This window comes from Onthophagus taurus, chromosome 7, assembly GCF_036711975.1.
Source record: "Onthophagus taurus isolate NC chromosome 7, IU_Otau_3.0, whole genome shotgun sequence".
Classification (NCBI taxonomy): domain Eukaryota; kingdom Metazoa; phylum Arthropoda; class Insecta; order Coleoptera; family Scarabaeidae; genus Onthophagus; species Onthophagus taurus.
This window is the reverse complement of record NC_091972.1, coordinates 8,410,217-8,424,153: the sequence shown is the minus strand read 5'-3', so window position 1 is coordinate 8,424,153 and position 13,937 is coordinate 8,410,217. Positions and strand designations below refer to the sequence as shown.

General features: G+C 32.7%; 2 protein-coding genes across 3 annotated transcripts in view; one reads left to right on the top strand and one right to left on the bottom strand.

Annotated features, from left to right (window-relative positions):
- The first annotated feature begins 807 nt into the window (after positions 1-807).
- LOC111422796 (uncharacterized) overlaps positions 808-13,937 on the top strand; it is a 116,440-nt gene continuing 103,310 nt past the window's right edge. The window contains exon 1 of one of the 2 annotated variants that reach the window (XM_071197832.1): positions 808-963. In XM_071197832.1, coding sequence (XP_071053933.1) covers positions 957-963 — 7 coding nt within the window. In that variant the 5' untranslated portion in view covers positions 808-956. Of the gene's footprint in view, positions 964-5,038; positions 5,369-13,937 lie in introns of those variants that run through there. The other variant, XM_023056032.2, reaches the window with a different exon arrangement.
- Positions 2,700-4,459, bottom strand: LOC111422850 (tRNA (adenine(37)-N6)-methyltransferase-like). Its single transcript, XM_023056104.2, has 3 exons — positions 4,271-4,459; positions 3,903-4,211; positions 2,700-3,836 (listed from the first exon to the last, which is right to left on the bottom strand). Exons 1-3 carry the CDS (start codon positions 4,348-4,350, stop codon positions 2,945-2,947), a joined length of 1,281 nt encoding a protein of 426 aa, XP_022911872.1. The 5' UTR covers positions 4,351-4,459; the 3' UTR covers positions 2,700-2,944.

Here is a 13,937-nt window from a genome sequence, read left to right as displayed (position 1 = left end):
TAAGAAAAAAGGATAAAAACGCGAATTACAAAAAATAGTATAAAAAACACGTTTCGTAAGACTTAAAGCACTCATTCAAGTGCAATACACTGAATTACGCCCTAAAAACTATACTCTGTTTTTAAACCAGGAGGAGTATTTTAAATTTGTCACCAGATTGACCTTGCACGTGATTGGTTGAATGCGAGGAAGGTTCGCACACAGGCAATTTTGAATTTGAATTTGAAGGTTAGGTAATTGATAATTCGACAGTTTCGTGTCATTGTCATTATTGTATATTTTGTGTTCTTAAACCCTTTTTTATTATATTTTGAAATAAATACACTCATAACTTCAATGTTAATTTGTATGTATAGTGTTGACGATAACAAACGAAAATAAATACAATAATAAGTAAATAAATAAATAATAATTATTTCCGTCGACCGTGTATTTATAAGATTTATAAATGTATACAAAATCATTCATTAATGACACCTATTAATAAACGATTTTCTATTAATAAACGATTTTAAGAAAGTCCGAGCGAACTAAATAGTAGTCAATTTAATAAATATTCTCCAATGAAATTTGTAATACCGACCCAACCGACCACTATATCTATTCGGTAAGACTACAAAAATAAATTATGACACATTAAAAGTGAGGTTATTTTGCCAGTGACAGAATTGGGAGATTTTTCAACGATGGATTTTCTCTATTTTGTTGAAAAGACGGTCAACGGAAAAATATTGTAACTAACTCGTATATTAAAATGCGATTAATTATCGCCAAAATATCTAGTGATATTTTCTGGTGATTTTTTCCAGTGTAAATCTGACTTTCGCGTTTACTCCTCTTGGTTTAAAAACAGAGTATAGTTCTAGTGCAAGTGTTAGTTCTAGTTTTAATTGTTATTCAGCGCTAAGTTGTATATTTTTAAGTTTCGGGTTTAGCCCTGTGTCTTCAGACGCTGAATGTTAGGTAAGGTTAGTTTTGTTTACAAACATTAATTATACCATGAAGTATTCTTTGGCAATTAGTAATGGCAATTATAGCGTGAAGTTTTCTTTTGTAATGTTAATTATAGCGTGAAGGAATGTGAGGTAAGGTTAGTTTTGTTTACAAACATTAATTATACCATGAAGTATTCTTTGGCAATTAGTAATGGCAATTATAGCGTGAAGTTTTCTTTTGTAATGTTAATTATAGCGTGAAGGAATGTGAGGTAAGGTTAGTTTTGTTTACAAACATTAATTATACCATGAAGTATTCTTTGGCAATTAGTAATGGCAATTATAGCGTGAAGTTTTCTTTTGTAATGTCAATTATAGCGTGAAGGAATGTGAGGTAAGGTCAGTTTTGTTTACAAACATTAATTATACCATGAAGTATTCTTTGGCAATTAGTAATGGCAATTATAGCGTGAAGTTTTCTTTTGTAATGTTAATTATAGCGTGAAGGAATGTGAGGTAAGGTTAGTTTTGTTTACAAACATTAATTATACCATGAAGTATTCTTTGGCAATTAGTAATGGCAATTATAGCGTGAAGTTTTCTTTTGTAATGTCAATTATAGCGTGAAGGAATGTTCGGTAAGGTTAGTTTTGTTTACAAACATTAATTATACCATGAAGTATTCTTTGGCAATTAGTAATGGCAATTATAGCGTGAAGTTTTCTTTTGTAATGTCAATTATAGCGTGAAGGAATGTGAGGTAAGGTTAGTTTTGTTTACAAACATTAATTATACCATGAAGTTTTCTTTGGCAATTAGTAATGGCAATTATAGCGTGAAGTTTTCTTTTGTAATGTCAATTATAGCGTGAAGGAATGTTAGGTAAGGTTAGTTTTGTTTACAAACATTAATTATACCTTGAAGTTTTCTTTGGCAATTATACTCTGTTTTTAAACCAGGAGGAGTATTTTAAATTTGTCACCAGATTGACCTTGCACGTGATTGGTTGAATGCGAGGGAGGTTCACACACAGGCAATTTTGAATTTGAAGGTTAGGTTATTGACAATTCGACAGTTTCGTGTCATTATTGTAAATTTTGTGTTCTTAAACCCTTCTTTATTATATTTTGAAATAAATACACTCATAACTTCAATGTTAATTTGTATGTTTAGTGTTCACGATAACAAACGAAAATAAATACAATAATAAGTAAATAAATAAATAATAATAATTATTAATTTAAATTTACCGCCAAAATATCTAGTGATATTTTCTGGTGATTTTTCCTAGTGTAAATCTGACTTTCGCGTTTACTCCTCCTGGTTTAAAAACAGAGTATAGTCCATAAGTAGGCAAAAATCGCCCGACCGGACATAAAAGGTTTTATCTGTCATTAATAGCCGCATTTTATGCTAAAAGTAAATTACAGATATCATCTTAATAATCTTAGGTTTCGTTCATTGATGATGCTACTCATAACTTATACAAAATAGTGATCTGCGCAAGATCACTCAAGTAAATCAACAGAATACATCTCTCCTACACAAAGTGTTGAAAGCATTCCCATAATTCTTGTAGTGTATATTTATCCTTTGAGGTTGAATGAGAAATTTATTTGGCAATATATACTTTATTAAGAATTATCTAAATTATATTATTGTTACAATTAACTAATAGATAAGTATAAAAAAAAATTTAATAAACAATTTTTTCTACTAGTGTTTAAAATTGATTTTTTTTTCATTATTTTATAAACATCAAAATCAAAATTAAGTACTTTTCATTTATTTAGACACCATTCAAAAGCAAATATAAAAAAATATGTATAAAATTAAAGCGTTTTAATTTAATTACCCTTATTAGGTACACAAATCAAACTATTTTATTAAAAAAAATCACAATGACTAGGATTTTTTTCTAATATAAATAAAAAGAAACCCCTATCTCTTAATTATATTTTTTTACGAACATCTATTAATATCCCATATTTTATCAATAAATATCGACCCTACTCATCAGAATCGCTTACAGAATTCGAAAAAATCTTGTAAACGGTCACAATATGCGTCTCCTCATTATATCTACAAGCAACATTTAAATTTGAGATCTTAAAAATGTAATACTGCGTCCCAAGTCGGTCCTTTAAATAATTATTTCTCGGATCTTGGCACAAAACGGCCGTTATCATTGCTTTTTTTTCTTCAGCTTCGCTCCCTAATTGATTCAATTGAGCCAAAGCTCGTTCCTTAAATAAAACCCCAAAAGCACCAGGCTTTTTCACCCAAGCTGGAACTCTAACTAATTCCTCGTTAACTTGAGTTTGAATTTGAGTATTTAGTGTATTTCCACTAATTTGACCACTTGTTTGTATATTTTCTTCTTCTTCGCCATCCGGAGCTTCCCTTTCACCAATCCTTGCCGGAGTTAAAATTTGATTAGGTTCATTACATCGAGATCGAAATTCTTGCCCATCCATAACCCTATTATTCATACTATCATAACCAATTGCACCTTCAGTTTCATTTTCAACATTACTTGCTAAATTCCCACTAGTGGAAGCAACAACTTCTTGTCCTACCCTTAAATCATTATTTAAATTAAGACTTAGTGTGTTATTTGAAGTATTAGGGGGTTGCATGTTGCTCAATAATGAAGGATTATCGTATTGTGGGATGTAAGGTTTGATATCGAGTACTGGAGTTTGATCTACCATGTCAACACCGCGAAAATATATTGTGTTATCCATGATTCGATCAATTTTTACTAAAGATAAACCTATTGGAGATGGTCGATGAGGTGCTCTTGTTGCAAAAACACCAGTTCGTAAACCATTAAGTCTTGGTGGAGCTACTTTAGCTCTGATATGTGTTGAATCATTACGATGAAAATGAAATAAAATCCTAAAACATACAAATATTAATGTCATTAGTCATTATATTTAAGGTAATTATAATTTGTTTATGTACCACATATGGGAATATTCCTCTAATCCTTCTAATGCATGTGAAGGATTTGTAAAAACATCATTATTCAATGTTAATTTAGCAATCATATCCCCACAAATCGGTGGTTGTCTCGGGGTGGCTCTTTTTTCAGGAAATTGTGTATTTATAATCCCGATATAGTTTAACCTCAAATCGTTATTTTCCACTTCTTGAGCCATTTCACCTTGATGTAACCTATTTCGACATTCCAAACATTTCCAATTTTGTAACGCCCCCCGTATCTCTTCGCATTCCTTTCTATGTGCATGAGTTAAAGTCTTTATTTGTTGCCTAAAGAAAAAAAACGACATAACCTAAAAAAATGACATCCCATTGATTTAAAGATTTACCTTAAGTTATTCAGCTCATTTCGAGTAACGTGCAGTTGATTTTTCAAGTATTCAACATCCTGAGGATGATTTTCATTCATTTTTACATGAAAAATATATAAAAACACTTCTTATTCTTCAACTTTTAACATTCGCAAAAAATAAAAATAATCAAGGAATACATTCGGAAAGATTCGAGTGTGATCGGGTTCGATGAAAAACGTTTCAAGATGACATCTAGCGGGAAATATTTTAGTAATTATCTTAAATTTCGATAAATCGAAAGAAATAATGCGAAAAATCGTTATTTCTTTCGAAAAATATAATGTTCTAAACATTCTTTCAAGATGTACTAAAAAACAATTTAATACAATTTAATTTACAAAATAAGGAAAATTCGGCGAGTCAATCGAAACCGTCCCGATATTTTAAATAAGTTTTTATAATTAATTCATTATTATTTGAACTTAAACAATTGTTATTTAAATATTTAACACATAAAAGACACTTTTCATTTTATAATCGTCAATTCGAAAAATTAAATGTTGAAATTATAATCAATCGCAACAACTAATTAGTCTATTTGGATTTGACATTTCGAAAATTTTTTAAATAAGTTTTTGAATAATCAAAAATCAAATTAAATACTTTAATTGTTTTTAATTTAAACTTTAAAATAAAAAAATGTAATAAATCAAAAGAAATGAGTTCGGTATGATTCGTTTAAGATCGGTTTCGATCGAAAGCTTTTCACGATTTGAAGCGCCGTCAAGCGAGAGCTTTCGCAATTTTCGCGAAAATCGCGATTCAGTACGTTTCCGTTCGCCGAATGAATGGGTTACGCGTTTCGCGTCCAAGAAGAGCGCTTGTTTACGATTTTTAGTAAAAATGTAAATAGAAATATCCACAAAAAATAACTTTAGTTTATCAAAATGTGAAAAACGTGTAAGGTGAATATATTTCAGTGTATGAAGTGTGTTGACGACAAGTTTGAGCATGTATTTTGGACCGATTTGTTTTTTTCGAAAATCGTTTTGTGTGAAAAGAAATGTGATCGATTTTTTATCCCAACGATGAAGTGTTCGACTTTTTGGCTGTTTTTGTTACTCTTCTTACAAAGTAAGTAAGAAAAATTAATTTGTAAAATATCCGCCATGTTTTATTATCAATTATTTAAAACCAAAGGTAATTTGATAAAGAATGTAAATGAGCTTTTTATAAGAAAAAAGGTTTTGACGGTTTAAAAATCGTAACGTTTCCTAGAAGAAACTCGAGCTTTTTTAAAGGAAACGTCATAGAAAAACTGAGACGAGCTTACTCGCTTACTAATTAGTGAATTTTAATTAAACGAGCTTCAACTTTTTATCAGTTTCTTTTTTCATTTTATTTTTATGGTTTCAATTTTCATTCATTTCTTACAATTACTTTTTGCCTCTATTAAAAGAAATTCAAATAATTTCCATAATTATTTTATTCTCTATCTCATCTATATATGTACATCTCTATGCAAAATAATATGTAAGGGTCGTTACTCAAAATGTATTTGACACTTATTTGACATGTTCCATTTCTGATATATCTATAGGGCTATGGATTTCTTTGGAAATCATTTAACAAATATTGAAAGGTACGTAACAATCTAATTTTAAGTTAAGCTGATTTCAAGACTAATAGCAACGGTTATATGAAACAATTACAGCTTTGTATGTATGGGTTTAGCCGTACGTCTATTAAGACGGCTAAAGCCATACATACAAAGTTAAAACTGAGTTTAATAAAAATATATAATAATATAACGCTGAATAACAACTTAAACTAGATTTAACATCAGCACTACAACTAACGCTAGAACTAGAAACATTCGGGTTTAGCCACACGTCTTTCAGGACAGCTGAATGATTCTAGATCTAGGACTAATTCTAGTTCTAGAACTAGAAAGTTTAGGTTTTAGCAGACACATTAGTCGTATATATTTAATCACATTTAGTTGTATGTATTAACTATTCTTTAGTTTAGTGTAAAATGTCAGTACAACTTATATACTTGAACAGTAATTAATTAAATGGCATCGCGTGATTCTGTGACACTTATGCAGTTAGCATACATTGAATAATATCTGTCTGTAGCAGTCTACGAAACACGCGCTCTTTACTTATAATTAATTCCTATTAAATTCATATTATTATTTACCATTACATAGCAAGCTCTTTATTAATTCTGACCGTACTTTTTGTTCCATCTGTGCTTATTCCAACCAGGGTTGCCAGGTTTAAATCACTATTTTTAATCTCCTTGCTCATGACTGTCAATTTCCAAATATCACGGAACATGTTCTTGTAATCGTTAAGTATTTTCAAAATAACTTAAAAAAGAACTCTGGGATGTTACACAAGACGAAACCATTGGAAAACAAATTATCGATTGGTATAACATGGCATTAGGACCAGCTCATTTTCTTGCATATATGCTTCATCCAAAGCAAATTAATAACACCACTTACTCACTGAAGACGAAAAAAAAATCGAATTGGATTATGCAAGTTCGAAATATGCATCAACTTTTCTTCTGTCATTGATAATTAACTATCAAACCAAAGCTTCTCTATTCATGGAGCAATTTTTCAACGAATCTGTGGTGACTCAAGCATCTGCATATGAATGGTGGTAAATCCAAAAGCAAGTTTTTCCTATTATTGAGCAACTGCTCACTGTTTAATCGTCATCCGCGAGTGTACAAACAATTTTTTCTTCATTTGGTTTAATGTATTCGAAACTTAACAACAAATTGGGAACTGAAAAAGCATCTAATCTGGCTTTTATTACTTAATATTTTATTTGTTATACAAACGCCAAGTTTCGAAAGTTTGTTGCGCTCTTTATTCCATCATTATTTCAGCCATAATCTTTGTTGTAGACAAAATAAATTTTTAATTTACTCAATCTTAATTTAGTTGATATTATTGAAGAAGAACAAAGCGCTTTATAATTACTAACTAATTGTAAGAATTAATGTTCAAAGCGTAGACTTGAACATGTGCAACATTATTTAAAGCAAGATTGACGTATCTTGTCTCTACTGGTTAATATATCGAGTGCTTGTAACAAGGGACTCAAACCCGACAAGTTTCGGAAACTTTGAAATCCTTGTTTCTCACCCATTCTATACTTATCGCAACAGAGTTTAACGATCCTTCTTTGATTTATTCGAGTCACAGTAACTTCTTAGAATTTTATTGAATTTTTTGTATCAATTTGATTTTCATTTTATCATATTATTTTATAATAAGAGGGAAAAAACCATTGTAAAATATTAACGTTTCAATATGTTACTGTTGATTTTTTTAACAATAACCCCAACCCGTTTCAGTTATTTATTCACTAGTTTGAATTAAAATTAAATATCGAAAGTCATCGAACTGGCGTTTTATCGGATTTGCCATACTGTTTTTATTATTCCAGCAGGTTAGTTATTTCATTTAAAATTATAAACGAACCTTTTGTTTCATGTATATTTTTTAACTATATCGCTGAACAATTTATTTCACAACTTATTTATTTATTTTTTTAAAATTTTTTAGCGACAATTCTCAAAAGAAACTTTTTTTGGTTGTAAGAATTACAATAAAACCTCGATATAACAGAATTCAACTCAGGTTATTCCCCAAATTGCTCTATTCCATGTTCATAGATAAAGTCGGGGTATTCCCCGAGTTGTCTGAAGACGCACGGCTAAATCCAAAACTTTCTAGTTCTAGTGGTTCTGGTTTTAATTGTTATTAAGTACTAAATGGTTGTATATTTTTATTGGACTAAAACTAGAACTAACTCAGCACCAATATTATTAATAAGAATTGAGAAAATGACTTTATTAAGATAAGCAGCCACAATAAACGTTAACAAATTTGTAAATAAAAAGTTATGTACACAATTTACAAGTCGATAAAACTAAGTTTCGAAAACTAATCGAAGGACATTGTTGTCGTTAAACTGTTTGGGATCAGGTCCCTTATACCTTATGTGGTGGGAAGGAACCACCCCTAGACTATAATTTCCCGAGTTTCGGACTTGCAACTAGGTAGAAGGTGCCATACGGATTCTACTTTTCCGATACTTTACGTACATACACTCTCCTCGCAACCCCTTCTGTTATACCTTTCGAGTTTCGAGTTCAAACCCGTCGTATTCACGGAGTCTTAGTAGAGGGCGGCGGTGCCCCGCAGCGAAACTGCGGAAGTCCGTCGTAATTGGCTGCGGAGAAATTTCTGAGCGGCGGTAATAAGATGTTACTAAATTGTTAAGTTGGTCTATTATTGAGGTTGTGGTGGTCGAGGTTTTGAGGAAATGCTTTGCTGCTGCGACGGTATCTACTTTAGCACTCAACGAGTTAGTAATTGAAATGTTCCGAGGCGATTTTTCAAGCACCAACACCACTAACTAAATGCAGAGAAAATTATTAGCGAAAGCGTTTTCCCTCTTTCTAGGTCATAATCTTACGGTATATCATTTAATTAAAAACAAGATTTTGTTTGTGGTTCTTTCTAATGGGATTTCTTAACTATTTTAAAACTACTTCATTTTGAAAATGAGACTTTATGTAACATTAAAAACTTCTTTGGTTTAATAACCTAACCATATTAATAAATTTTCATCAAATTCAACAGTACTGTAGTAAACGGACCTCGTTAGGATGGACTTCGGATATAACGGACTAATGCGTGACGTCACGAACGGGCCTTCGAGCTATACACCTGTTCTCGGGATATAGCAGTCTTCAGATTCTACCGTCCTTGATATAAATATAAAGCCGAATATAAAGTCCGAACTTTTGCATTAAAATTATTCATTCAAACAGTTTTGGCTATAACAAGACCCTTCGCCGTATATATATTGTTATTAAATTGTGCTTTTTTTCTTTATAATGATACGAAAAGTTCTTTTTTTGATTATATTATCATTTTTATTTCTTTCAATTGACTGCATTGGTGAAAGGGTGCTGTTAGAAACTCGGATGGTTGTTTTGGTCATTACAAAAATGTTTTTTTCATATAATCTGAGTTAATGGGCGCCAAAAGCGAGGTTATTCGTGAGTTTTTAAGCTCGCTCGCTTCGCTAAATAGTATCTCCCATTGTACAAGGGCGCATAAAGTGGCATTAAAAGTTAAAATTTTCTCCGTTAGGCGATGCACCACTAAAAATCCGCGCGGAAACGTTGCCCAGTTTTTCTCGCGCGAGTTTCTTGCGATTAATACTCGCCCGGACGCGATTCTTCTTCCGGCAGACGCGGCAAGTTTTCACATAAACAAGTCGCTCGGCTAATGTACGGCTCGCGTGTGCGCCAAAACTTCCAGACCTTCACCCTCAACTCCTCCCCGCTCACCCATCACCTAATCCAAAAAGCAAATACACCCAAATCCTTTACGATTTTAAACTATTTGGAATCATAAATAAAATTGGATTTTTGTGAAAGCTTTTTTTTTTGGAAATCGTTATTGGGGGTTTCGTTGTTGATTTGTTCATTTTTTTTTCAACCCTCTAACGAAATGATCGTCATGATAAAAGGCGTTCCGTTGTTGCATTGTAACTAGTAATGTATTCCGAGGAGATTGTACTACGTCCCATTCGGGTGATTAATCTTTTTTTTACGCTTTGTTTTCGATTTTAACTCTGGAAATGTTCGCACGGCAAACGCTGAAATACGATCGTGTATGCAAATCCTCCCTTGTTTAGATACACCCTTTCATGTTTAGACATCAAATCAAAATTTAACAAAAAAATATTTTGTTTCAATACGATCCTAGCCAAACAAATTCAACAAATAGAAAAGTAATCGCTGCAAATTTAACGTATATCACTACTATTCGCTTTGAAAAGAAATTAAGAAAAAAATGTTTTAAAGTAAGCAATATTGAACATAAAATGTATAAAGTATAAAAAGACAAAAAAACAAGAATATTACATTTCGTCGTTTCAAAGCAACTTCATGCCAGTCACGAAGTCCATTCCGGTTCAGTGAAAATTCAAAATATTTCATGCAAAATAGCCTTGAGGAAGTGGAAAAGGGTGGTGGACGGAGGTGGTGTTGGGGTGTTCTTTGGATGGTCGTGGTAGTATTATTAGAGTATGGATAACGGAACACGAACTCACTAAAGACACTCCGTTGCCCGGCAACTTTTTACGGCCGAAGAAAGTATTTTCGAAGCCGCTACGTATGCATAGTAGGAAGAGGCGGAGAAAGAGGCGTTGACAACGAACTACTTTTAAAAACTTGGCTCTTCTCCTTGAAGCGAACTTGTTGAGCTTTTTTCACGTTCAGATGCTATAACGTCGCCCGGAGAAGTTTGTCGAGAAGACGGTTTTTGAAATGGTAAAAATTACCGTGCAACCAAGTATTTACTTATTTTCGCCCCGGTATTGTAAACTACAAAATCACATAATGAAAAAATTATATAGTAAAATCTCGATTAATACGGGGAAGGGAGTGCTACATCTCGGGAATAAGTACACAGCTTGAAGGCCCGTTCGTGACGTCACGCATGGGTAGGCAACTACTATTTCACACTTTGAACAACTAAATCTTTAAATCTAGGTCTAATGTTAGTTCTTGTGACAGTGGTAGGTAGCACTAGTTAGTATAAGATATCACTATGTCGCATATTTTTATTCAACTAAAACTAAAACTAACACAAGACCTAGAACTAGAATTATTCGACTTTAGCCGTCTTGAGAGACGTGCGGCTAAATCCGAATGTTTCTAGATCTAGGTCTATTGTTAGTTCTAATTTTACACTAACTCTGTCACTAAAAGTGTTAGTCTAATTTTATTTCAATAATCATATACAACCATTTAGCGCTGAATTAAAACTAGAATTAACACTAGACCTAGAAAGTTTCGAATTTAACCGCACGTCTTCAGACGCACTAATTGATTCAGAATTTTCTTCGTGTTGCTTTAAATTAATAGATTCGTGTTGCATTTATTTGTATTTATTCATTAGTGCACTAATTATTTAATCAACATTGGTTTAAAAAAGTCAATTTTATGTTTTGTACTTGAAAATATATTCTTTTTATGTAGAATTCAATATTCTTATTTGATATTAGTAATCTTGTTATGTCGATGACTGTAGTAGACGTTTGGTGATAGAACGTAAAGTTGAAGCTTTTCGTGATTAAATTATCACGGTTCTCACTCGGCGTACGTCGTCGCCTAAAGCTCAGACGACATAAGACGATGCCCCCGAAGGATAAAGCGTTTCAATTTTGGGATAATCGCGTTTTCCGGGCGAAATTGCGTGCTGTCAACCGAATTTCCGGCTCGTTTTACGAGCAATTTTTTGATAAAAACCGGTTAAAAGTAAAAAGGCAGGAAAAAATGAAAAATGCCGCGCAAAGCAAAGGCGACGAAAGGGTCATCCCCGAGGCGTCGTCTCTCATAAAATTAATTTTAGTTAAATTACTTCTTTACAAATTAATCTTGTTTAAAAATTACTTCATTTTGTTTTAGCTTGGGTTTTTTATTAATTGTTGGAAGGAAGTAAATTGGAAAAGGGGAAGTTTAAGACTACTTGAGTATACATAGATTGGAAAATTTTTAATTTGCACAGAACAGGATATTGAATGTAATTAATTTGAGTACAAAAAATTGTATTTATTTCGTATTTATATTCTCCTCGGGGTACCTTCCGCAATTTCCGAAAACCAAATTTAAATATTTAAATTGGACAGGGGTGGAATATGAAATATTTATGAATCCGTACATACGGATCGGAATTTATTTTTTTAATTTAATGTGTATTTTTTGGTTGTCGTACAACTGATACGAGGAATTTTAAAACCGTAAATTAAAAAATCTATATTGCATTTATTTAAATTCATTACACACAAAAAATGATTAACAATTTAACGTTAAAATTTTAAAAAGGACATTACCTTTCCTGACAACAGTTTCAATAACCGTAGCTAGATAATCCTAAAATACGATCTTTTCCATAAAAAAATAATAAAGGAACTAAAGAGGATTAAAGTCATAAATTTAAACTTTCAAGTTTTAAAAGTTAAATAAACAATAATCTAACTGAAGCCTGCATAATAAGTTGCCTATTTAAACTTTATTTAAAATATCATTAGTGTCTGATGTAAAGTTGCAAAAAAATCGCATTTCTCTTTGCATACATTAATAAAGCTAATGCAATTTTTATAACCATATCCCTTTCAACCCGTTCTAGTACCAATACAGTTTTTAGCCTAACAAAAACGGACAGGCTTGTAAAAGCGGGATGTTTTAGATAAAAAGTGTGTGCGGTTATGCCGTATATACGGATGACAACGGTTCACGTCAGCCACCATAAATCGGTGCTGCAGTCGTGTAAAAGGGGTGATATTGGTGGGGACATTGTGGTTTTTTTGTTACCCACCGAGTGAGCTTTCATTTCCGGCATCGTTCGCTCGACACGAGAGGGGGATATGATGATGGCGATCCTCGTCCGGAGGGTCCTAACACCACTTCGCCGATCGAAAACGCGACTTCGATTTTTGACTTTAATTAAAAATCTCGCGGGCTATATCGAGCTTTTTCTATTTTTCCCTTTTTTATTATTTCGTTGGTCGGTGTTGAACCGCAGGGGATCAGTTCGGGGAAGGGGTCGTAATTTAAATTCTCGCCCGCTAATAAACGCCGTCGCTTACTCGATTACTCGACGCGTTCGCGAATCGCCCCCATCAAATTAGTTGTTTCGGTCGTCAGCTGTCCAACTGATAACCAAACTCGATTTATATCAACCAACTACAGCAGAAATATCACCATAGAGACGATAGGTAACACGGAATACGATTAATGATGCTGAGATAAGCAACACAAACTACAGGTAAGAATCAAACTGTGTTAAGTTGCAAGATACATAAATTATGCACTATACTATCCCACACATTGTTCCTTCTAAGTTATGTTATTGTAACAAGGATTGTCTTCATTTGCTTGCGATGTCTAGATATTCCAACCCAACCATTTACTTAAGTGGACTAGTTTTGATTTTTTGAAATGATTATGTAGTGCGAAATATTGTTTTTGATATTGGCGTTAATAATGGAGATTAATCGAGATTGTCTACTTAGGTGTTAACTATGAGAGCAGTATCTCCATTACACTTCTTGGAGAGACATTCCAGTATTGTGATATTACCTCTATGTCACTAAGAAATGCTGCTATCACAGTGAAGATTGAAATGAAAGCTCAAAATTTTCTTGGGTATTTCAACAGATAATTGTTAACAACTTATCTTCTCTTCTTATCGTCTTTTATAGATGATATTTGACTTACAATTAGATAAATCTCTTCCCTGCCTCGTCCCCTTCCATCAACAGATACTTTGGCAGTTCCTCTGTCACTATCTCCCCATGCCTAACATTATATCTCGCTTCTCGTACCTGTGACCTTCTATCCTGCCTCCCGTCTCTATCCCTCAATTCTCTCCACATTTCACCTCTCTCCATTCTTCTATTGCTGATCCCAGTCATTGAATATGACACTCTCCTATAATATTTTTCCCTATCTCCCTGCCCATATATCAACCTCTTCTCCTTGATTTACTTCTCCTTGATATGCGGCCTTCCTTCTATCCTTTCCTAGTATTTCACTGCTCTTCTCCCAGCCTTCACACTTATTAAGTCCACTTTAACCTCTTCCCTCACTA

Coding starts and splice junctions, on each gene's coding strand:
- LOC111422850 (XM_023056104.2), bottom strand. CDS start 4,350: ATGAATGAAAATCATCCTCAGGATGTTGAATACTTGAAAAATCAACTG. Junction 4,212..4,270: donor AATGAGCTGAATAACTTAAG/GTAAATCTTTAA, acceptor TTTTTTCTTTAG/GCAACAAATAAAGACTTTAA. Junction 3,837..3,902: donor GAGGAATATTCCCATATGTG/GTACATAAACAA, acceptor TGTATGTTTTAG/GATTTTATTTCATTTTCATC.